Source organism: Neofelis nebulosa, chromosome 1 (genome assembly GCF_028018385.1).
Source record: "Neofelis nebulosa isolate mNeoNeb1 chromosome 1, mNeoNeb1.pri, whole genome shotgun sequence".
In the NCBI taxonomy this organism is placed as follows: Eukaryota; Metazoa; Chordata; class Mammalia; order Carnivora; family Felidae; genus Neofelis; species Neofelis nebulosa.
In genome coordinates, this window is record NC_080782.1 from 215179695 (window position 1) to 215203462 (window position 23768).

At 37.7% G+C, this 23768-nt stretch overlaps 1 protein-coding gene across 1 annotated transcript in view; it reads right to left on the reverse strand.

Annotated features, from left to right (window-relative positions):
* Positions 1-23768, reverse strand: part of VWA8 (von Willebrand factor A domain containing 8) — a 365564-nt gene that overhangs the window by 166700 nt on the left and 175096 nt on the right. Inside the window, exon 21 of the mRNA XM_058684129.1 lies at positions 12033-12109. Coding sequence (XP_058540112.1) covers positions 12033-12109 — 77 coding nt within the window. The remainder of the gene's footprint in view (positions 1-12032; positions 12110-23768) is intronic.

Below are 23768 nucleotides of genomic sequence, written 5' to 3' on the forward strand. Positions count from 1 at the left end.
AAAAATAAAACAAAACCCTCACATTCAGAATGCGTGTGTGTATATAATACAGAAGACACCTTTGTTGGTACGGAGTGCAAAGCTTGTAGTCCTGTCCCTTGCTTTATTCAGTTTCACTTGGCTGTAGGCTCAGCCCTGCTCAGTTCCTGACTTCCTATTCTAATCAGGGGATAAGACACATGACTCACTGGTATTGTCCATAGAGGTTATAAATCTCATATTTGGGGATTTATAACAAGTTGCATATACTTCTGCCTCTGTTTCTCTCCATTTTCTGATTATCACACCAATACTCCCCTTGGTATCTGTATCCCTGGTACCCTATTTCCTCTAATCCTATCACCCTGGGTCAGACCCTAGCTAGGCCTGGGACCTCAGGCTGTTGGCTGGAGTGTTATTCCAACCTATCACTAGCCCATGTTCTCACAGCTCACGGTCATCTGCAATCTTTTATGGATTCATCTTACACTGGGTCAATTCATCCACTGAATCTCTAGAACAGACAAAGCTACTGAAATGCTGGAATGTGTTATTGCAAATTCCACCACAATTATGAAGATGGTCATTGCTGCCAAGCTTACCCATTCACTCCTTATCACATCAGCCTTTAAAACATTTTCACATAATTTCCTTCACAGCATTGATACTTCCCTGTTTATTGTGTTATTTACTGCATGTTTCCTCATTACCACTAGAAAGCGTCATGACAGAAATGACCTCAGCTGTCTTGTTCAGTGCTGTATTTCTCAAGGCCTAGAACAGTGCTATGGACTGTGCTGTCCCTCAGAAAAGGTTCCTTCCAGTATATGCCATTGGCACCCTGCACAGATCTCCTTTACCACCAAATACACCTGGCCCCCGGCTACTGCAGCATGACTTCTGACAACTCATAGCTGCACCCTTCTCCAAAGAACTGCCCTCCACCACTGGGGAGCTACTCTGCCCAGAAATGCCTGGGAGTTAGAGGGTCCCCCCTAACCTCCCCTAGGGGACAGCCCGTAACCAATGACTTACTGATATGGGGGCAAAAAAGGCTGGCCCATCTTGCTTCCAAATGGGATAGCTGAGCAGTGCCATTCATGCTCCAGAGCTCTCTGGCTGAGGCCAGATGGCTTAAAACCTCTCTTTTCCACAGCTGTATCCTAACTCCTTGGCCTCCCTGCAAGTTTTACCTCAAAGCTCTCCCTCTAAAATTACTTACACAAACATTTCCATCTCTGGCTCTGGTTCTAGAATACCTAGCCTAGATATTTGTTGACAGCCTGAAGGCATGAATGATGTAAAAATGCAAACAACAATTCTTAGATTTTTCTAGCGATGTTCTTCGTTCTTCCTGTATGAAATATTATAGCTACATCTCAGTTAATAGAAATTACTTAATGGAGCTGTGAAGTGAGCAATCCCAGTGAGACACAAATCGGCTTACTTAATCTAAACATGTCATGCCAGCCCCGTCTGCTCATGTTGTCACTGTTGGCGTCATCTGGAGTGTCTGGCCACAGCAATACCTGCCTTCCTTATGAGGAGCCGCGCTTTATGAAGCATTTTAGATTTTAATAAGTAAAAAGACTGGTGAGAAGTATAAGGCACCAGCTCAAGATACTTCTTCACTCTCCCTGCTTCTCAGGGTGCTGTGAGAAACCAGCCACTGATGCTAGCTGGAGAGGCCCAAAGAGAGAAGAGCAGATTAAGTGGTTAGGATGTGATGGTAAGCATGTTCAGAGAATCTGATATTGAAACAACTGTAAGGGGGCGCCTGGGTGGCGCAGTCGGTTAAGCGTCCGACTTCAGCCAGGTCACGATCTCGCGGTCTGTGAGTTCGAGCCCCGTGTCAGGCTCTGGGCTGATGGCTCGGAGCCTGGAGCCTGTTTCCAATTCTGTGTGTCTCCCTCTCTCTCTGCCCCTTCCCCGTTCATGCTCTGTCTCTCTCTCTGTCCCAAAAATAAATAAAAAACGTTGAAAAAAATTAAAAAAAAAAAAAAAAAAACAACTGTAAGTTTGAGTTGATTTTTATTACAGCTAAGGACTGAAACTTTTTTTAATCTCTCTCCCATCAGAGTATCACTAATTCTATAATGGAAGTCAGTGTGAGATAATAATTCTCTTAACAAAAATGTCTTTTACAAGTTAAAAGAAAAACACCCACAAAGGGTTGGAAGGTTATAGACTAAACTGACATTAGTGATTGACTTGAAGAAGGGGAGATAGGATTGGGGTGGTGGCTGAAGGGGACTTTAGCTCTAATCACAGTGTTTTATGTCTGTAAAAGGAAGAGTAGAATCAAATTTGAGAAAAATATTAACAGTTGTTAAATCTCAGGGGTAAGTTTGGGTAGGTGTTACATAGTTCTATTTACATTTTTTGGATTTTTAAAGTTTTTCTCAATCTAAAAAAAGTACATAACACTTGAAAGGAATGTAGCTCTTCTCTAATGGCAAGGGATGGAACAGAACTAAGAAAAAATGCACAAGGCACTGGTGGTTCTCAAGCTTATTTAGCTTGGGACTTAGGAAGTAGAAATGAAAGCTCCTCCTTCTTTCCAGTCTTCTCTTCCAAAATAGCCTAGAGCATGCTGGTCGCTGATTCTCCTAGTTTCAGGGGTGTGTGTGCAGCTTGGACTCAGCCACCTCTCTAACCCTCAATCTGCGGCGGGAGCACGAGAGGTCAGAAGCAGTGTCGGCCCAGGAGGGACATCACGTAAAAGGCCACGAGAATTAATTTGGTTAATGTTTTTATGAATTACCTGGGTGATGGTTGATGATACACCCCAGGTGATGTGCACCTCTCTTCTATGCACATACACCAGGGGAGGTGTGATGAGGAGGCAAAGTCAGTTTAATAATCTGGAAAAGTGGTCAAGAAAACACAAAAGAAATTTCATTAAGAGATTACTATTGGGGCACCTGGGTGGCTCAGTTGGTTGAGCATCCGACTTCGGCTCAGGTCATGATCTCACAGTTTGTGAGTTCAAGCCCCATGTCAGGCTCTGTGCTGATAGCTCAGAGCCTGGAGCCTGCTTCTGATTCTGTGTCTCCCTTCTCTCTCTGCCCCTCCCCCACTCACACTCTGTCTCTCTCTCTCTCCTTTGAAAATAAATAAACATTAAAAAAATTTAAAAAAAAAAAAAAAAAAAAAAAAGAGATTACTATTGAAAAAATGGAAAAATATGGAAAACTGGCCGAAGGAAAGAACTTGGGGTCAAGTTGAGCAAGGATTAGAAATAGGATGGTAGAAGTAAAAAAATCAAGCTAGTATATACATGGATTAGAAAGTAAGAAAGTAAGACTAGAAACTAAGACTTATATGACAGTTTTCCACATGGCTGGTACTTTAGTAAGGAATTTACTAAAACACTATCATCCCTAAAATACTATTTGATTAGCACAACAAAGTCAAGAAGCAACATGGTGCAGTGATTAGAACACATGGCTGACCCCAGACTGTAAGAAGCCCGCTCTGTAACCTCAGCCAAGTTATTTAACTTCTCTGTGCCTCGGTGTCCTCACTGGCAAAACAGAGATGGGAATAGTACTGATCTTGTAGAGTTGCAGTGGGCAGAAATGAGTTACAATCTGAAAAGAGTTTACAGCAATGCTCAGTACAGAGTAGCTGCTATGTACATACTTGTTAAATAAAGAAACCAAAATAATATGGAAATATAAGTGGATTTGAAGATCATCCGGAAAAGAGTAAAAAATTATTACAAGCCTAAAGATCTACATGGAAAGGTTGGAGGGACTGACATAAATCCTTTAGTGAAAAAGAGGCAGCAGAAGGCATTCTTAGTGGGAGAACTACTGTCCAACTGCTGATAAAATAGCAGCTTCTAAAACAGCTTTTTCAAATTCATAATGGGTAGGGTGAGACAGGAGTATCTCAGAGGGTTTTGCGTAGCAGCTGACACGTGACGTGCCTCCAATTCTCTAATGCTCTTATCAGTGCTAAGGATGGCTTGATGGCTCAAAAATAATTTTTTCTATGAGACTTAGAAAAGCTTTCAGTTCTTCTATTTTCTGTCGATACATCTATTTTCCCTCTGGGACTTTGTGAATTTCTAAATTTATGCTGTCATATTCAGTTTTCTTCAGCCTGAGGATAAGTCTTACATGTTCAATTATGCTGTGCCCGTATCTTCTTCTTGGCAACAACTCTTGCATCTATGCACACACAACCCATGCCATATCACGCTGCCTCTCTCACCTCCTGGCTTTTAGATAGCATGTTTTTAATAACCATGATGTCCCATGCTCTGCTCTACACTTAGAAAACTCCTACTTCTCCCTTCACACTCAGTTTGAGTGCCACCTTCTCTAGACACCTTCCCATATCACACACGGGTACACAGACTGTTGGGCACCTCTCTTCAAGGTTCCCACAGAACCTGCAAGTGCCTTTTTCATAGCTTATATTCAACACTGTATGGCAAATGTTGTAGTCTCACCCACTGACAAGCAAGCAAGCTCCTTTAGGTCAAGATCAGTATCATCATCTATAGGGCATCAGTGCTAAGACAGCCACTGACAAGCAGTAAGAATCTAATAAATACAAGTTAGATAAATGAATTAATATCTAATGAATAAACCAGACTCCTGCTCTCAAAAAATTCCCTATTTAGATGGGGAGGCTTGACTGGGGAAAGTGGAGTGGATGGAAATGAGATATAGAAATTAACTATAATGCAAATCAGAGTGAGATAAAAAAAAAAGTGGGGCATGTAGCAAGAAACTAATATTTATTAGCTCGCCTACATATTTAAGTGCCTAAAATATGTCAGACATGTGAACGCTCCTTTCCATACATTCTCTCCTTTAATTTTCACAACCATCCATAATAATCTTATTGAATATTATCCGCAATAATAATATTGAAATATTATTATTTAAATTTGGTAAGTAAGGAAAATAGGACTCAAGAAGTTCAAGGCCACCAAAAAGTTAGTGGTAAAGATAGGACTTGATCTCTGAAACTCACGTTCTTTCTTCCACAATGGTACACATTTAGTCCATACTATGAAGTTTCAAAGGAAGGGATGGTTACACCCAGAATGACAAATCAGAAAAGATTCCATGTAGAAGTAAAACTGGGCCCAATCTGAAGGATTAGGAGAGAAACACAGTGCATTTTACTTATTTTATTAAAAATTTTTAAAATATTTATTTATTTTTGGGAGAGAGAGAGAGAGAGAGAAAAAGACAGAGAGACAGAGTGTGAGCAAGGGAGGGGCAGAGAGAGGGAGTCACAGAATCCAAAGCAGGCTCCAGGCTCTCAGCTGTCAGCACAGAGCCTGATGTGGGGCTCGAACTCATGAACTGTGAGATCATGACCTGAGCCAAAGTCAGACACTTAACTGACTGAGCCACCCAGGCGCCCCATGAGAAAGAGTGCATTTTAGATGGCAAAATAAAGACAGGCATGGCTACAAGTTCAAAACTTGTGAGTAGGACATAGAATGGTCCAGTCTGAAATAAGGTGAGCATAGATGAGGAAGATCCCACTAAAGAGAAAGTTTGAACTATACAGAGAACCTGGGAACTCTATATTTACAATGGGCATCACTATTAAAAAAAAATAACGAAGAGCATATAGGTCATGCTAATGATGATCTGTGCCATCATCTTCATATATGAAAGTTAGCAAATGAAAAAAAAAAACCTGGTAAAATAAGTATTTCAAAGCCTCAAGATAATTCTTAATATAGAAGTGTACTTTTATCCACAGAGGAAATACAGCTGCAAAAGGTGACATATCAAGTGTCCTCTTGAACCTCAAAGTAACATGACATTGTGGAAAAACAAGTAAACAGATGTACTTCACAAATATGAGCCATGTAGTCTCTTCTATTTGCAATATGCACCGTAAAAGTAATTATATCCATTAATCTTTTAAATTACCTAAATCATACTCAGGACAACATCCTGATTTTAACTAAAGACATGAATTAAATTGCCCAGCTTCCTCATTTTATGGGATCTGATCATTAAAACATAAGATGGTAATAGTTAAAAAATACACGGGTTGTAGGTTTTATTCATGTATGTTTGGTGATGCTTTTGCTTATCAAGATTATGTTTTGAGTGGCCCATAACTAATTTTGTTGGAATGGCATCTATAAACTAAATTGAATGTGACTTATTATTTAGATGGTAATAGCACAAATCCATTAAAAGGAATCTAAAATAAACAAAGTAAAGATGTTATGTAGGTCACCCGTAGATCAGAGAAGTCCAGGATATTTTTTTGATTGCTATTTTTAGGTCTTTTAAAACATATGTTTTTCTTAAAGCAATTTTATGACTTTAAATTTTATGTCAAATATAGCCCCAAAGCTGTGTATAATGAAAAAACTCCCCACATTGAACTTTGTGAGAAGGTCAAATTTAATTAATAAAAATCCATTAATATTACATATCTTAAATAGAAATGGAGAGTTTTTACTTCCAACTTTATATAACAAATTCAGTATCAAATATTGCAAAATAGAGATACCTGAGTCCCTGTTACAGTGAGTAGATATTTTATTTATAATAAATCATCATTCAGTAATGTAGCAATGGGTGCTATCAACAAAAATTATACAAATATTAGGCTTTGAAATTGTTATTACATTTTTAATTTAGAAAGTTTTTTCATAGATAACACATCTATACATTTATGTGGCCAATGTCAAATTTACCACAGAACACAAATAAGCAGAACACAATTCTTTACTATTTATGGATCATTTGTTACCTTAAGACAAAAAGTAGGTATAAAATGTATTGTAGGCAGAAAATGCATGTGGTATCTCTCTCTCATCTTCCGAACTTTTAAAAAAATGACTTATTTATTTTTGAGAGAGAGAGAGGGACAATGAGAAGGTCAGGGGCAGAGAGAGAGGAAGACCCATAATTTGAAGCAGTCTCCAGGCTCTGAGCTGTCAGCACAGAGCCCAACATGGGGCTTGAACTCATGAACTGTGAGATCATGACCTGAGCCGAAGCCAGACCCTAACTGACTGAGCCACCCAGGCACCGCTAATCTTCCCAGCTTTCTAAAGTACCTTGAATACCATCTTCTTCTTGCTTATTCAAAGATTTTGGGACATAGAGCCAAAAGATGCTACAAATTACCTTGTCTACCTTTCTTAATCAGAGATGAAGGAAATGAGAGCCAAAGGGAGACCCAAAGATAGATACCCTCAAACATATATAAATAAAAGGTAAAAAAATCAATTACTTCAACATTCATATAAAAGAGTTTAAAACAGAAAAGCAGATTAAATCCAAAGGAAATAAAAGGAAGGGTATAATCAAGATAAAATCAGAAAATACTGACTAGAAAAGAAACACACAAAAGAGAGGTTCAATAATACCAGAAGTTGGTTGCTTGAACAGACCAATAATATTGATAACCTCCTGGAAAAACTGATCACGAATAAAAGAAAGAGAAGACAAGTAACCAATACCAGGTATAAAAATGAAGACATCATTACTGAGCCTAAGGACATTAAAATATCATAAGATGATATTATAACAACTTTATACCAGTAATTAGAAGACAATGAATAATTCCTAGAAAAATAAGATCAAAACCTCTTAGAACTATTGAAGATAATGAATAATAAACAAAGGCCTGTTTACAATCAGTGTGATGATGACATACACCCAGGAATAATTACTAAGTACCTGTTTTATTTCTTTGTCTTCTTTTTCACTGATTGTGCTAAGTAACCTCCATAATTCACAATCAAAATTAATTGATATAATTCAGCCTAACACAGCCTATTTCTTTTAAAGTATTTTGGTGTCCAATATATAGAAATGGAAAAACTGTCCCATCATACAAAGGGACTCTCACATAAAGTGACTTCCTTATTTCTGGGGCATAAATTTGTGAGCCAATTTCAATCTTTCAATCTTTGATGTCATCTTTTTTTTTTTTTTAATTTTATTTTAATGTTTATTTATTTCTGAGACAGAGACAGAGCATGAGTGGGGGAGGGACAGAGAGAGAGGGGGACACAGAATCCGAAGCAGGCTCCAGGCTCTGAGCAGTCAGCACAGAGCCCGACGCAGGGCTCGAACTCACAGACTGCGAGATCATGACCTGAGCAGAAGCCGGACGCTCAACCGACTGAGCCACCCAGGTGCCCCTGATGTCATCTTTAAAATAAGTTGGCTTTCTGCTTATTTTAAAATCTAAAATTTAAATTCATATGTTTTTGCTCAAACTGACATTGTATGCTTAAGTGGCATGGGAATATACACTAATTAAAACTTCCAAGTAATTACATATTTTTAAGGGCATCACTAAACAGTAGAAACTAAACACAATGCAACCAAAATAAAATAGCACAAATTCTAAGAATGAACAACTGCAATGCTCACTCTATCATCCTTAAAAATATAAAATATGGGTCTTGCCATGTGCTTTAAGGCTCAAAAACTAGAACTGTGATGTTATAAACAAAAGTTATTCAGGTGAGAACTAGCAAACTAGTCAAACTTTGATTCTTTCATTATTTTCTTCAAACTTTGTCCATGTAGGAAGAAAAACTTGTTTTAAAGCTTAAGGATGAGGGGAAAAGGTAGTTCTTCAGATTCAGGGGAACATAAAATATTGAAATAACTATAAACAAGGACAGTATTATAGCTCCTTAAAGATAGAAATCATGTTTCTTATTCCTTTCTAAATCCCCTAAAACACATAGTTCTATAATCTTGACATAGTAAATTCCTAAAAAAGGTGAGTTGAAATTCCTAGGTTTATATAAGTTATTATTCATATAAAGAAGAACCATGAGAAGATGAAGGAATAGGCTAGAAAATTTCCAAAACTATGCAGGTGACCTATGCAAGTTAAGGGATTGAGATGGCCTTGCTATGCCCTATTAAAATCAGCAAATTAAAATTTGCACATATTTTGTTAAATTTATTCCTATGTATTTTATGTTTTTATCCTATTATAAATAATAGTTAAAAATTACTTTTCTTTGTCCATTGCTATTATATAAAAATAAAACTGATGCTCCACATTGACCTAGTATCCTGTGATCTTTCTCAACTCACTTATTCTGATGGCTTTTTTTTTTTGTAGATTTCCTAGAATTTTCTATATATACAATCATGTCATCTTTAAATAAAGACAATTTACTTCTTTCATTTAAATATGTATTTTAGCTTTAGTTTTTTCTTGTCTTATTGCACTGACTAGGGCCTGCAGCATAATGTCGAATAGTGAATATCTCTGCTTTTTCCCCCATTATAGAAAGAGAGCATTTAGCTTTTCACCATTAAATATAAGTTAGCTGCAGGTTTTTCATAAATGTCTCTTCTTAAGTTGAGGAAGTTTCCTGCTATTTGTAATGTGTTACAACATTTTATCATGAATGGGTATTAAATCTTACCAAATACTTTTTTTTTTTTTTTTGCAATGATTGAGATGATCACATAGCTTTTCCCTTATGCTATAGATTGAATGAGTCACATTGTTTGATTTTCAAATGTTAAGTCAACCTTACAATCCTGGGATAAAACTCACTTGATTACGATGTATTATCCTTTTTATATATTCTGGAAGTTGATTTTTTAATACTGTTTATAGATTTTTGTATCTATGTTCATGGAAAATGCTGCGCTGTAATTTATTTATATTATGCAGGTCTGCTGTTGAAAAAATACCCTCAGCTCTTGTTTATCTGAAAATATCTATTTTTAAAGATTTTTTTTTCCAAACACACCATTTGACACTCACTTCTCACTTTTTTTTCTTCTTTTGGCACTTTGAAAATAATCATTTCACTGAATTGTGGTTTGTATTTACTACATACGAAAAATCAGCAGTCATTTTTATCATTTTCCTTCTGTAATGTTTTTTCCCCTGTAATATGTCTTTTTTCCTCTCTGGCAGTTTTAAAGATTTTTATCTTCCAATTTTCAACAATTTAAATATAGTGTACTTTGTTGAGGTCTCCTGTTTATCCTACTTGAAAGTCACTGAGTTTCCTGGATTGGTGATTTTATGCTTTCCATCAAATTTGGGAATTTTTCCACCATTATGTCTTCAAATATTGTTCTGACTCATTCTTATTCCTTTCTTTTGAGACTCCGATTGCTCATATGTGAGACTGCTTTTTTTAGAGTTGCCATTTCTATATTGAGAATTCCTAAGTATTCCCTCATTATACTCATTTTTTCTCCTTTAAATGCCTGAATATATTTATGGCAATTGTTTTATAGTCCTTGTCTGCTAATTCCACCGTCTGTCATTTTGGGTTTTATTTCTACTGACCAATTTTCCTGCTTCTTTGTATGTCTAGTAATTTTCTATTGAATGCTTGACATTATGGATGCTATATATTGTTGAATGGATTTTACACTCTTCCTTCATTTCATGTGAAGTTTGTTTGGCTAGGCAGTTAATGTACTTGTGAATTAGACGGATCTTTTAAAGACATTTCCCCCCTAACATCCATCCCTTTAATTTTTAAAGTCATTGTGCATGAGAAAAGCGTCCAAAAATACTGCTAAATAGCAAGCATCCTTGTTTTCTCAAGGCTTTTTTTTTTCATTTTTATTTATTTATTTTATTTTTTAATATGAAATTTATTGTCAAATTGGTTTCCATACAACACCCAGTTAAACTTATTAAGGATGAGCATAAAGCAGCTTTTATTTTACAGATAGACTGGTTGTACTTCTAAAGCACACACTCTATAGAATATCTTCCAAATGCCAGGAGTGTTTAATGGAGGCTCCTAATCATGTGGGACCTCTGGTACTTGTTTAGCTCACAGATCCCAGGTAGTTGTAAGTTTCCCAGTATTTGTGAGTCTTGTGCAGTTTTATAATTCTTTACTATGGTAGGACTAATCTGGTACCACTTACTCCATCTCCATAATAGCCAGAGGTATAAATCCCAAGAGGGAGATTTTGTTTTTTGTTTTTTACTATCTCTCAGCTTTACTTTGGTTCTCTTCTCTTTCTTTCATGATTCATTAATTCTGCTTTCTTTTTTCTTACATTTTTCTCCCAAGAACATATTATTTAATAGAAAGACTCAAATGAGAAACTAATTCTTGCAACTCAATCCAATGTTTTTTCCACTACACAATATATACATATTTTTAAATGTTTATTTATTTTGAGAGAGTGAGAGTGTGAGTGGGGAAGGGGCAAAGAGAGAAGGAGAAAGAGAATTCCAAGCAGGCTCCACACTGTCAGTGCAGAACCCAATGCGGGACTTGATCTCATGAATTGTGAGATCATGACCTGAGCATGAATCAAGAGTCAGATGCTTAAGTGAGTAACTGAGTAACACCCACTACACAATATGTTTTATCTCCTGGGATTAAAATAACAATTAAATCTAGTTTTAACTTGCTTATTACTTGGTATATTCCTTGATTTCTCTATTTCTCTCTCTCTCTCTCTCTCTCTCTCCCCATCTCTTTGTCTCTGTCTCTATTTTGGTGGATCTGCTACTTACTTTTATTTTAGAAAGATTTAGAGCAGGTTGGCTGATACAGGTAAAAACAATTCATGTCAAGAAAATCTATTTGATTAAAAGCTATCCCTGAACCAGCATTCTGACCACACAAAACTAAATAATCCACAAAGTGTTTATAAGGAAGGCAAGGAGACCAATAACTTATTCTATATTTTTGGTTTCTTACCTCATTCCTGAGATCATATAGTATATTGTTTCTCCTTGTGAGCTATTTTAGCTTCCTGTTAGTGAATGGGCTTAGCCTCTAATATTTTTATTCCAATTTAAGGGCCTTTATGTTGATGAAATCTGCTCCTAGAATGTAATGTTCATCACTCTCTGTCCACAAAATATCTATTTATTCATGTTTATAAAGCATTAGTCACTTTAAAAATAAATTTTGCCATGTTTTATTGCCTTTTAAGGAGGAGAAAGATAAGGACAGGAGGAACAGAAATAAAACTGGCTTATAAAATGGGCTTTTAAAAAAGTATTTTTAAATTGTACTGGGAGAAAAATAAATAATTAAACTACATCTCAAGAGGTTGTGGGTCTTACAGTTTTACCTGTGCAGCTGAATGTATTCTCGAGGTCTGTTGAGCAGGTGAAGGAATCTGTCAACAATCTTGTTCTTTCCTACACCCTGTAATTACACAAGCAGCGTTAAACAAAAAGAGACTTTTGTGGAGGTAAAACAAACCAGAAGAATCTTTTGCCAAAATGTACTTTCTCAAAGTTGTACTGTTTCAGCTTATTGTTAATGAAAACATACATATATACATATATATACATATATATGTATATATATGTATATATATGTTTACATACAGCAAACAAATACAGCACAACTTCTGACAGAAAGATTTTTTAAAAAGTTACTTCTAAGTACACTAGGTTAATTTACATAAAATACACTAAATGCTTTCTTTTTATTTAAAAGGAACTTCATAATAACTTTTAGCCTTCTACAGCTTGTTTTTTCTGTTCTACAGTTTTACACTTAAATATAGATGTTATAGTACAATATTAATTATTTCAAATTTGAAGAATGGCATCAAAGGCAATAAACTAAGTATAAAAACAACGATTTTGCCAGTGGTTCTTCATAAGTATGGTTTTTAAAGACAGATGAATACAACACCGCACTTCGGTGTTAATCAAACACTCATTTATTTTTCTCCTTTTATCCCCCTTTCAGTCCTTTAAAACCTTGGAAACCTAAATTATAACCAAGGTTTATTAATAAGTCTCAACTCGGGGCACCTAGATGGCTCAGTCAGTTGAGCGTCCAATTATTGATTTCAGTTCACATCATGATCTCAGAGTCATGAGATGGATCCTCACGTGGCGCTCTGTGCTGAGCATGGAACCTGCTTAAGATTCTCTCTCTCCCTCCCTTCTTCTCAGCTCTTATGCACGCTTTCTCTCTTAAAAAAAAAAGTTTCAACTATATCTGCTCTTGTTAGGAACGTCCTCATGTCCTTACCACTTATTGATGCTGAGAGTTGTTGCCATCCTTTTGTAGAAGACAGACTGTTAAAAATGGAAACCACTCCCATGCTAGTTCCCCATTTTAAAGTTTTCTCTTACAGGTGGAATACTCTATTAACGGAATGTGACTCTTTTAACAAGTGAGTTGTGTGGGAAGAGTAGAAGTCGTCAAAAAGCTAAATTCCATAGTCATATGTAGTCATAGCGATAAATAACACTTACTGATATCTTATACCCTCCCTGCCAAGCTCTATGCTAGGTATTTACCTGTGTTCTTTCATTTAATTACCATAACAGCTCTATGAGGTAAGTATTTTGATTATTCCAACTTCACAAATCAAGACACCAAGTCTCAGAAAAGCCAAGCAACATGTTCGTGGTCACACAGCCAGGATTCAAATCCAGGTCTGTCTGATTCTGATGCTCATACTTTTAGTCCCAACATTATGGATTATATTTCTCTCACTTTGAAATTGATTTAGGGAAATGGGGCCTTGAATTTTCTCCTCCCCTACTGCTAGGAGTCCATCCTAAGGAAATCATTAGGCAGATCAGGAAAATGCATGGCGCTAAGCAGTAAGAGCAGAACCCCAATAGAAGGAAGCAGGCATTGGTATTTCTGCTACACGCTCAAATATCTTGTAAAGAAAGGCATTCTACAAGTACAGAGGATAGAAATTCAAATCAATCAAATGAGTATTTATTGAGCATTCTCATAGTCCAAGAACTGTGACAGTTCCTCTAAGATAAACAAATTCGCAAAGAAAATATGAGAAGTTGTCCCTCACAGTTCTCAAAAGGAGGCAAGATACATACACAGGGAGCACAGAAGACAAGTCGCCAGTGTAGATAAATAACTGCTAACTTATATGACATAGATTCTAATAACCTTAGAATCTTTCTCTTCTCTTTGGCCCACTAAATATGTCATAAGATGACAGATGCAAGAGAGACTAAGAGGGCTGGAATGATTACCAATTAATAAATACGACAGAGATATGAAGCACACACAGAAACACACAGTAGCAAGCAATTAAGATCCATTGTATACCCTCAATTCAGGGAAACAGAATGAAATCAATATTTAAAGAAGGACAATATGACGATAATATGCAAACTATACTGAAAGAGGAGAGACTGGAATCCAGGAGATTGATTGTTTATCCACTCAACATATAAACAAACATTTACTGAGTGTTGGCACATGTCAGGAGAGAGACCAGTGAACGAGACAGATAAGGTTTCCACTCTTCTGGAACTCCCATTTCAGAAGTGTGGAGACAGAAGGATTGGAAGGTAGATTAGAAAAGTAGGTAGAAAGCCAGCAACATATAGTTAGACAACTAACAAAATAAAGAAAATTATCAAGCAGTGATGTTCTCTACACACAGTTAAGATAGGGTGAGGTAATACTAACTGGGTGGTTATTGACATTGATTTAGAAGTGAAGACCTTTCCTCAGGTAACTTTAAGCTGAGATCTAGATGACGAGGAGCCAGTGCTATCAAGATTCCAGAAGGGGCATTCCAGGAGAAGAGTTGCTACAGCTGATCCCCTAAAGTACATATAAGCTTAGGATATCTGAGGAGCAGCCCATGTGTTCAAGTGTTGTAGGCAAGAGAAGAATATACAAGATAAAGAAATAAAAGTAAGTAGGGTCTAACCAACCAAGTTTACAAGTCAAGGTGAAGAAGTGGGATTTTATTCTATTCGATAGGGAGCCATATATATATATATATATATATATATATATATATATATATTTATATATTTATATATTTATATATTTATATTTATATTTATTTATTTTTGAGAGAGAGAGAGAGAGAGAGAGAGAGAGAGAGAGAGAGAGAGAGAGAATAAGCAGGGAAGGGGCAGAGAGACAGGGAGACACAGAATCCGAAGCAGGCTCCAGGCTCTGAGTTGTCAGCACAGGGCCCGACGTGGGGCTTGAACTCATGAACTGTGAGATCATGACCTGAGCCAAAGTTGGACGCCCAACCAACTGAACCACCTAGGAGCCCCCATTACAAGATTTTTTAGCAGGGAAGTGACATGAACTAATACATAGGTATGGAGAGTGAATTATAAGGGAGGGTGTAAGGATGGAAACTGGGAACCAGTTGGAATGCTACTTCCAGAATCCAGGCAATAGACAGTGATGGCTTAGATTAGGGAGGTACAAATGGAGAAAGACAGATTCAACTTGTTTTGTAAGTAAAGCTGACAAAACTGGCTCACGAACTAGATAAGAGAGGGTAAAGGAAAAGAAAGATCAAAGGTTACTTCTAGATAATTCCTTGAGCAAATGGATAGGAAAGACTAGGGGAGGAAGACCTTTTTCAGGAGGAAAAATCAAGAGCTAACCCTATCTTTCTCCAAAGCATTTATTATCATTTAACATTCTGTCAATTTATTTGCTTGTGTGTTACCTTTATCCCGGATTGGAAATGTTAGCTCAAGAAGCTTGTCTTGTACACTACTGTATTGCTAGTGTCTAGAACGGTGCTCACACTAAATAGGTACTCAGCTAATTTGTCTAATGAATTAATGATATCTACATCTCCCCAGGTGTTTATGGCAGTGACCCCAGTCATCCTCAGTACTTCTGACTCCCTCTCAATTCATTACTATTCCTCTCATTTCTATCTCCAAAATAAATCTTAAGTCTGTCAAATTTCTCTGGAATCATCTTAAACCAAAGGAATATCTTATCTTGTCCAGAACAGTGGTTCTCAAGCTTTGATGAGCAAATGAATCACCTCTCAGATCTTAACAAGATGCAGAATGATTTGGTAGGTCTGGGCTGGAGTCTGAGATTCTGCATCTCTAAGATGCTTCCAAGTGGCACCAACACTGCTCATCCACAGACTTTGTGCAGCAAGAATATGTACCTGCAATAGTCTCACAACTGAGCTCCCTACATTCATTCATTCATTCATTCATTCACTCTATTCATTTGTTCATTCTATTCATTCATTCATGCTATTTTGAATGTATTTTCCACACTGCCAGCTGGAGTAATGTTCTTAACAGATAAATTAGATTATGTCATTCTGCTCAACCCCACTCAGTAGCTTCTCACCGCATTTAGAGTAAGTGTGAAAATTCTTCCTGTGGCCTGTAAGGTCCTACATGCTGTAGACTCCACTCATTCCTCCGGGCCTCCAGTGTCCACTCTTCTCCACCCAAACACTGTTCTAGTCACACTCAGCTTCCTTCAGTCCTTAAAAGATTCCAAGCTCTTCCTACCTCAGGGGCCTTACACATGCACATCCTTCTCCTTGGGGAGCTTTTCTATCATTCACCATCTTAGTCATTCACACTCATTATCTTAACTCCCTTCTTCACAAAGGCTTCTCCTACCTCCCAGTGTAAGTTAGGCTCTTCCTCACCTCCCACACTACCCTTTATTTTTCCTTCTTAAGCATAAGTAGGATTTATATGGGTGACAACTTGTTTATAAAGTCTCTCTCATCCACTGTTCTGTGAACTGAAAATGTCCTGAGGGCAGGGTCCAGGACTATTTATTGCTGGTTTGCCCAGAGCCCAGCACAGAGCCTGACACAATAATGCATTCAATAAACATTTGTCCAATGAATGAATACAAAGAATTTGTAAAGTACTGGAAAAGGGTATAAAATCCCAGTAAGATATGAACTGTGATCATGTTAATAAAGATAGTGAATATTGGAAACTGTGATGAGTTCCAGACTAGTAAAAACTGGCCAAGTTTTGCAATGATCCAATTTACACATTTCACCTACAAAAGATTCAACGTTATTAGAGCTGACTGTCAAACTGACAAATTCACTGATGTAAGAACAATGGATCATTTCATCTTCTAGGAATCTTTTTGATATCTAACTGGATTTCTCCCCAGATAGTTCCAAGTCTAACACAGGAACAAAGAGAAGGAAAATATTTTCACATTTGCACATATACTACAAAGCTCTGTAAGCTTTAAATGGCATGTTCTAACAAACATAACATTTTAAATAGATACATTCAGAAGAGTAAAATGTGTTTGTTAACATATCAAGTCTGCTAACTTCAAAGAATCTACAGAAAGCAAGTATCATAAACGCACTGTAATGTCAGAAATACAAAGGATCTCCTGATAGAAACAGATCATGGAAAGCTACTGCCAGGAGTTCCTGCTCCCTGCCCACCTCCAAAGTTACCTAATCAGCCATGCTTTTCAAACTGCTCTGGAGCAACACACTGTTTTAGGGGCTTACAAGTCCCAGAGATGTGGGACGTGACATGAAATCCCCAGCTGCCACCGGGGATCTCTTTTTCTTTATGTTAGGGTCTTTAGAACTTCAGAACTTCTAGCTCAGCTATCTTCTTGCTCCATATACTCTCCCTGGGCAATCTCACCCACTCCCATAACTGGAGTCATCACATAGGGCTCAAACCTCTTTCCGAAGCTCCAGCTGAGATCCCTTATCCCTGTCAACTGAACTTCTGCACCAGATGTTCATAGTGGACTCATTATGCTGCCACTGAAACCCACTCCTTTTCCTTTTTAATCCCAGTATAATAGAGTATCACCATGTACCCTGCTACTCAATGAACGAACCTTGGAACGTTTTTGACTAGTCTACTTTTTCCTATGACCCCATTCAATGTCACTACAACCTGTGTAGTCTCCACCTGCAAAATGTTTTTATTCTTTCTTCTCACTCCTTTCTCTCCTTTTCTTCCTTATTTCCTATCTTCCCTCCCTCCCTTGTCCAATAAGTCAACTATTTTAACACATAACGTTACAGGTAATGTACTAGCTGAGCAAGATATGATGGTAAATAAAATAGCCATGGCCCATGGTCACACTCACAGCTTACCATCTAGTAAGAGACAAAGACAATTAAGCAAATATAACGAGTACACCTATAATAAGTGTTATGCTATGGGATATCCGAGATGCCTGAAGATTTTAGCAAAGGGCTCAGGTAGGCCCACCACACATAATATTGTTTAGTGGGGATGTCACGGAGTTAAGGAGGTAATGGGGAGGAGGAGGAGGAGGAGGAGGAGGAGGAAGAGTGTTCCAGATGGAGAGAAGAGTATGTGTAAAAACTTGAGGGCAATCGTGAGCTGGAGTGCTGGACAGGTCTGAGAGAGGGCAAAGGCTAGAGCAGCAATGAGGAAGGGAATGGTAAGAAATCAAACGAGAATGGCAGGTAGGGTCTAGCTCTGGCAAAGCCTTGGAAGCCAGTTAAAAGAGTTTGGGCTGTTTCCCAAAAGTAGAAGTAGAGTAGAGGAGTAATAGGATCAGATTTTGACTTTTGGAAAACCACTCTGTAGAATGATCTGGCAGACAGAAAGAATGAAAGCCTAAGAAAGCAGCCTAGAAATGCCTTTAAAAAATCCAGGCAGGAGATAATGGTGGTTTAAACTAAGGAGCAGAAGAAATGGATGGATTTAAGAGGTATTTAGGGAAAAGAACTAATGGGATCTGGTGATGGTCTGGATGTGGAGATGAGGAGACAGAGGTGTCAGTTTCTATCTGGGGCCACAGGGTAGAAGGTGGTGCCATTTACTGACAAATGAAACAGGGGAGGAGAAGTGGATTTGCTGGGAGGAGGAGGGAAGCCTAGTTTTTAAAAAAGGCAGTTTAATTTTGGATTTGTTTACTTTGAAGTGCCTGCTTCCCATATCTGCTCCTTCCTCTCCAATTCACTGTCACTACTCAAGGGCGGCCCATCGTTGTGCCAGGAGTCTTTTGGTCTCCCTCCTCTGGACTCACAATAGGCCAGCCCACAACTTGTTGAGTTATTTTTCTAAAATAGAGATCTCATCAGGTCATTTCTGACTTAATTTTGAAAGCTCTGATGGTTCCTTCGAGGAAATGCTAAAAGCATAACCTCAAAAGGAATTTCTATAAATATGCGGAGCAGAAAGGACCAGTTACAGCGATTTGTGCTTTCCAATCAGTTTTTGCCTAGAACACAAAATCCTCAGGATTACTTTAATTGAATAAATACATAAATAGTCTCTTATTTTTCCATCGTAAAAGTTACACACACTCATTTTTCTCACTGGGAAATGTAAAAGACGAAACGTTATACAACGTGCAGCTGCTAAAACAAACCTGCTACCATTTTCATTTTGTGCCTCTGAGAATTTATGTTCAGTTGTCATTATTCTGTAAATAAAATGTGTATTCTCTAGTAGAAATTAGCATGAAGTTAACAGTTTTTACATCATATTTAACTCATATTAGGGATAATATTTAGTGAGTTGAAAATTTAAAAAGGGAGAAGGAAGCTGTGGAATGAGAAGTCTGAGAAAATACAAAATGTCTTATGAGAATGCACTTTCTTGTATCATTACTGTTCCGTCTCACTGTGTTCTTTGTGGCAATATCCTGGAGAGAAGGACCTTCGCAGATGTAAGAGTCAGATGGTCCTTCAACTACAGGGTTAAGAGAAGCAGGGAACATGTTACGTCCCACAGACACGAATCAAACCAAGGATAGGAAGTAAACATGCTTCCAGTTTCTGTGAGAGAAAACATCAGGGACCATGACTTAAAGGACTTGAAAGATTCTGGAATTCTCATACATTCCTCAGGTTTCTTATTTTAATTATCCTGTTTCCTCAGAGAGATTAGCGGTAAAATCCTTTAAAGGAAAAGGCTGTAGAATTTCGGAAACTCCATCTGTATCCATCAAGGGGGAGGGGGAGATAGGAGTGGAGCAGGAGAAAAGACCTAAAGCAGAATGGAGAGCAGGTAAGAGAAAATGAATCCAGGGATGAGACCTGGGCCAGTCCAGATGTTGAAGGATATGTCATAGCAGGTAAACTTGAAAGCTGCTGGCAGCCCTCTGCAAGTCTCACTCAAATGTGTTCTTAATCAACCAACAGTCTCCTGAACCTTCACGCTCCCACAGCTTTGCTTACGTTGTTCGTTCTGAGAATAGCCCATCCTTCCCCCATCTATCCAAATTCTTCCACTCACTCTTTAGTGTTCTGATCAAATGTCTCGCTTCTCGGAAGCTTTGCCTGACTCTCCCATTCTTTTCTCTCTCTGAGCATCAGAACAATCTCCTCCTTTGGGCTCCCAAGCCATTGTCTTACAGCACTCACCACACTGTACTTTAGCAACAGGTCTGGTGGCTGGGAGGGAAAACTCCCTCCCTGAGGCCAGGATCGGTCCCCCAGTTCGCACACCTCATTCACCTCACGTATAACCTGCAGGGAATAACTACTAAAATTTGAGGAAAGAAGAAAGTAAGAAAGGAAAGGGAAGTGATGCGACTTGCTCTTGCAAAAGGAGGTAGAAAGCTGTTCCAGGAAGCTTCTGCTCCCTTTGTGCAAACAAAGAGGAGGAAACTAACATTTATGGAGCCCTCTGCTGTATGCATACACACCCTTTCAGTGCTTAATCACTTGAATCCTCACGCTAGCCCATGTGAGCGGGAGATAATGTACCTGCTTGGAGAGAAGCAAACTTAAATTTCAAGTGGTTAAGAACCCAGCACACAATGGGATTTGAAGGCATATCCATTCTGATTCAACAGATTGGGCTGTTTTCTGTTTCACCATATTGCAAAACAAAATGTCAGGAGGTAGTCTCACTGAACTGATTTACATGGGAGTTTATATCCTGATGTCATACATCAGTCAAGATCAGTCATTCCACAGTTATGATATACTAAAACATGTGTCCAGCAACTCCCTGTATAGAATCCAAGGTTCAGGAGGGAGAACAGTGAGAAAGTCAAGTTCGATCTTTCCTTCTGCAGTAATTTTTAAAATCGACTCCAAGTGAGTGTTTACCACTGCCAGTGTTCTGCTTTCTCTCATGTGTTTCCCTCAACTTAGGGCATTCCTTCCAGTTCTCCCTAATTCTTTAATAACATTCATACAGTTAGGCCAGTTTGTATAATATTTACAGATAATTTCTGCACAGTGTCCTAATTTCCTTTTTAAAAAAGCTACTATATGGGGCGCCTGGGTGGCTCAGTCGGTTAAGCGTCCAACTTCAGCTCAGGTCACGATCTCAGTCTGTGAGTTAGAGCCCTGCGTTGGGCTCTGGGCTGATGGCTCAGAGCCTGGAGCCTGTTTCCGATTCTGTGTCTCCCTCTCTCTCTGGCCCTCCCCCATTCATGCTGTCTCTGTCTCAAAAATAAATAAACGTTAAAAAAAAAAAAGAATAAAAAAAAAGCTACTATATGAATGCCATTAACAAATACCAACTGCAATAAAAAAAATAACAAAGAGACTAATATTACAGTAAATTGAGAGAAATAAATTGTGGCTGCTTTTTTTAAGCCTTAAAAGTTCTATCAAATGTTGAACCTTCTAATTCTTTGCTTCTGCCTGAAAATATACTTAATATACTAGCAGTTAAGAAACCTGGATTATGATCTCTGCTTTCTCTCTCTCCAGATGGAGGTTTCTACCACCATCTGAGCCTAGATTTGTTCATTTGAATAGAGGGCCTAGACATGCTGATCCCTAAACACTTTTATTCTAATATTCTGTAATCGCATAGTAAAATGTGAGATTACTGCTATATAAATCACCGGAAATTTATTTTCCAAATTCTCTCAGTGAACCTGCACTACTTAGGTAATCAGAAAAAAATTATTAAAACTGAATAGTAAACAATCCTAAACATGTACACAAGTGGCTTATTCGTAACAGAGCCAATAAACATACCCAGAAGCCAGACGGAAAGACATACATTTCAACTGCACTATGAGTTTGCATGGCTTGAAAACACACTTACTTATAAAGCTTTCTGTCAAAGTCATAATCTCTTTTTCAAACAGGAATGATGAAATCCACATCCCTGCAACTCCTCTTTGAAATACTGTGCTGCTATAAATGGCAAAGGTATACTCTTAGGTAGTTTGGTCATTAGGTATGACCAAAGCAACCATGACAAATCTTGTGGAGGGAAAAGAAAAATCAATATGTGTGCAAGAACAACATGCAAATTCAAAATAAGTGCAAAAGAACATTCACTAAGAAACACTGAATGGTCAAGAATTTCCAGATCGTAATACAAACAACTTCATTAGGAAGCAAGGGGTTGGAGAAGGGACACAACATAATACAATCTAAAATAAAGATGACTGTCCTTATCTTTGATAAACCCAAGTATTTCATACCCTTGGGACTCCCAGGCTGCTAGAGCTCCTAGAATCATAGCACATTTAGTTATCAAATTCCCTGCTGCCACTACCAGCTGGGGACTACAGACAGGATTTCTGGACAAACTGTTCAGTTCCATTACAGATATCAGACAATTCTGCTGGCATAGCAACATGCTATATTTCTAATGTTGCACAGTAGCAATCTGCTAGGGCTCAGTTCAAATTATTAATTAGCAAAATTCACACATTCTTTAATTTTGGCAATAAAATATTCACAGCATCTCAATATTAAATAATTCAACAAACATGACTTTACCAGGAGAAAAACTAAGTCCATGATCACAAGAAGCCTATGATTAATGGGTGGAGTAAGATACAAAGGATTATATATGGTTATGTAGTAACAACGTGCATAGAGTTCTGCTTAGTTGGCACTAAAGATATGCTTACTGATTTTCATAATGTATAAATATCTCAAAGTCAAAGGCTATGAAAATCAAGAAAAGAAAGCAGTTATTTCTAACGTGGAAAAAAATGGATATGGTTTGAGGTCACTGTTGTACAAATTAATGAGGGACTTAAACTGGCTTAACAAAATTTATTCTAGACAGTATTTCCTCAGACGTTCATCAACACTGGTGTAGTTCTGAATAAAATGTTTACATTCGTGAAAATTCGTTACCCTGCTCAGGGTAAAGAGGACAGGAGAGTATTGCATTCCTTTTTCAAAGAGACTTGGGAGGGACGTCAACTAAATATAATTTCCAGCCTTTGTTTAAATGCTGATTGGAATAAACCAAGTGTAAAATGACTGTCTGGAGATAGCTGTGGAAAAATGAAAAAAGGGTATCAGAATATATTCAGGGATTATTAATTTGTTAGGTGTACAGAATTGTGGTTATATTAGAAATAAATACTGGGATGGCTATGAGAAAAACGCATTATGTAAAAGAATAATGTTGGGGCGCCTGGGTGGCTCAGTTGCTTGGGCGGCCGACTTCGGCTCAGGTCCCAATCTCGCGGTCCGTGAGTTCGAGCCCCGCGTCGGGCTCTGGGCTGATGGCTCAGAGCCTGGAGCCTGCTTCCGATTCTGTGTCTCCCTCTCTCTCTGCCCCTCCCCCGTTCATGCTCTGTCTCTCTCTGTCTCAAAAATAAATAAAACGTTAAAAAAAAATAAAATAAAAAAAATAAAAGAATAATGCATGAAAAGACAACATAAAAAAGCGTTGGGGGAATAGATAAAACAAGTTAGATAAAATGCTATTAATTGTTAAAGCTAAGTAACCAGTAAAAGGGTTCGTTACATACTCTGCTTTTTATAGAAAATTACAAAACGCCCTGTACTCTGTATGTAAAGCATACTCCTTAGCCTGTGGCACTCAACCAAAGTTAGCAATTACATATTATTATTCTTGTTGCTGTTACCATTATTATTCCTAGGGTAAGCATTCCTGTGGTATGGTGAAAAATAAGTGTGAACTTTGAGGTCAGAGTCCTAACTCTGCCACTAAATAGCTATGTGATCTTGAGCAAATATTTTAACTTTTTTGAGTTTTAGAAGGCTTATTTGTAAAATGTGGAACGTAAAAACATTTACCTCAAAAGGCTGGTGTAGAACTAAATGAAATGGTTTTAAAAAAAGGATATTGGAAATTGTAAAATGTACAAATATTACCATTTTTAACCCTTATACTCATAA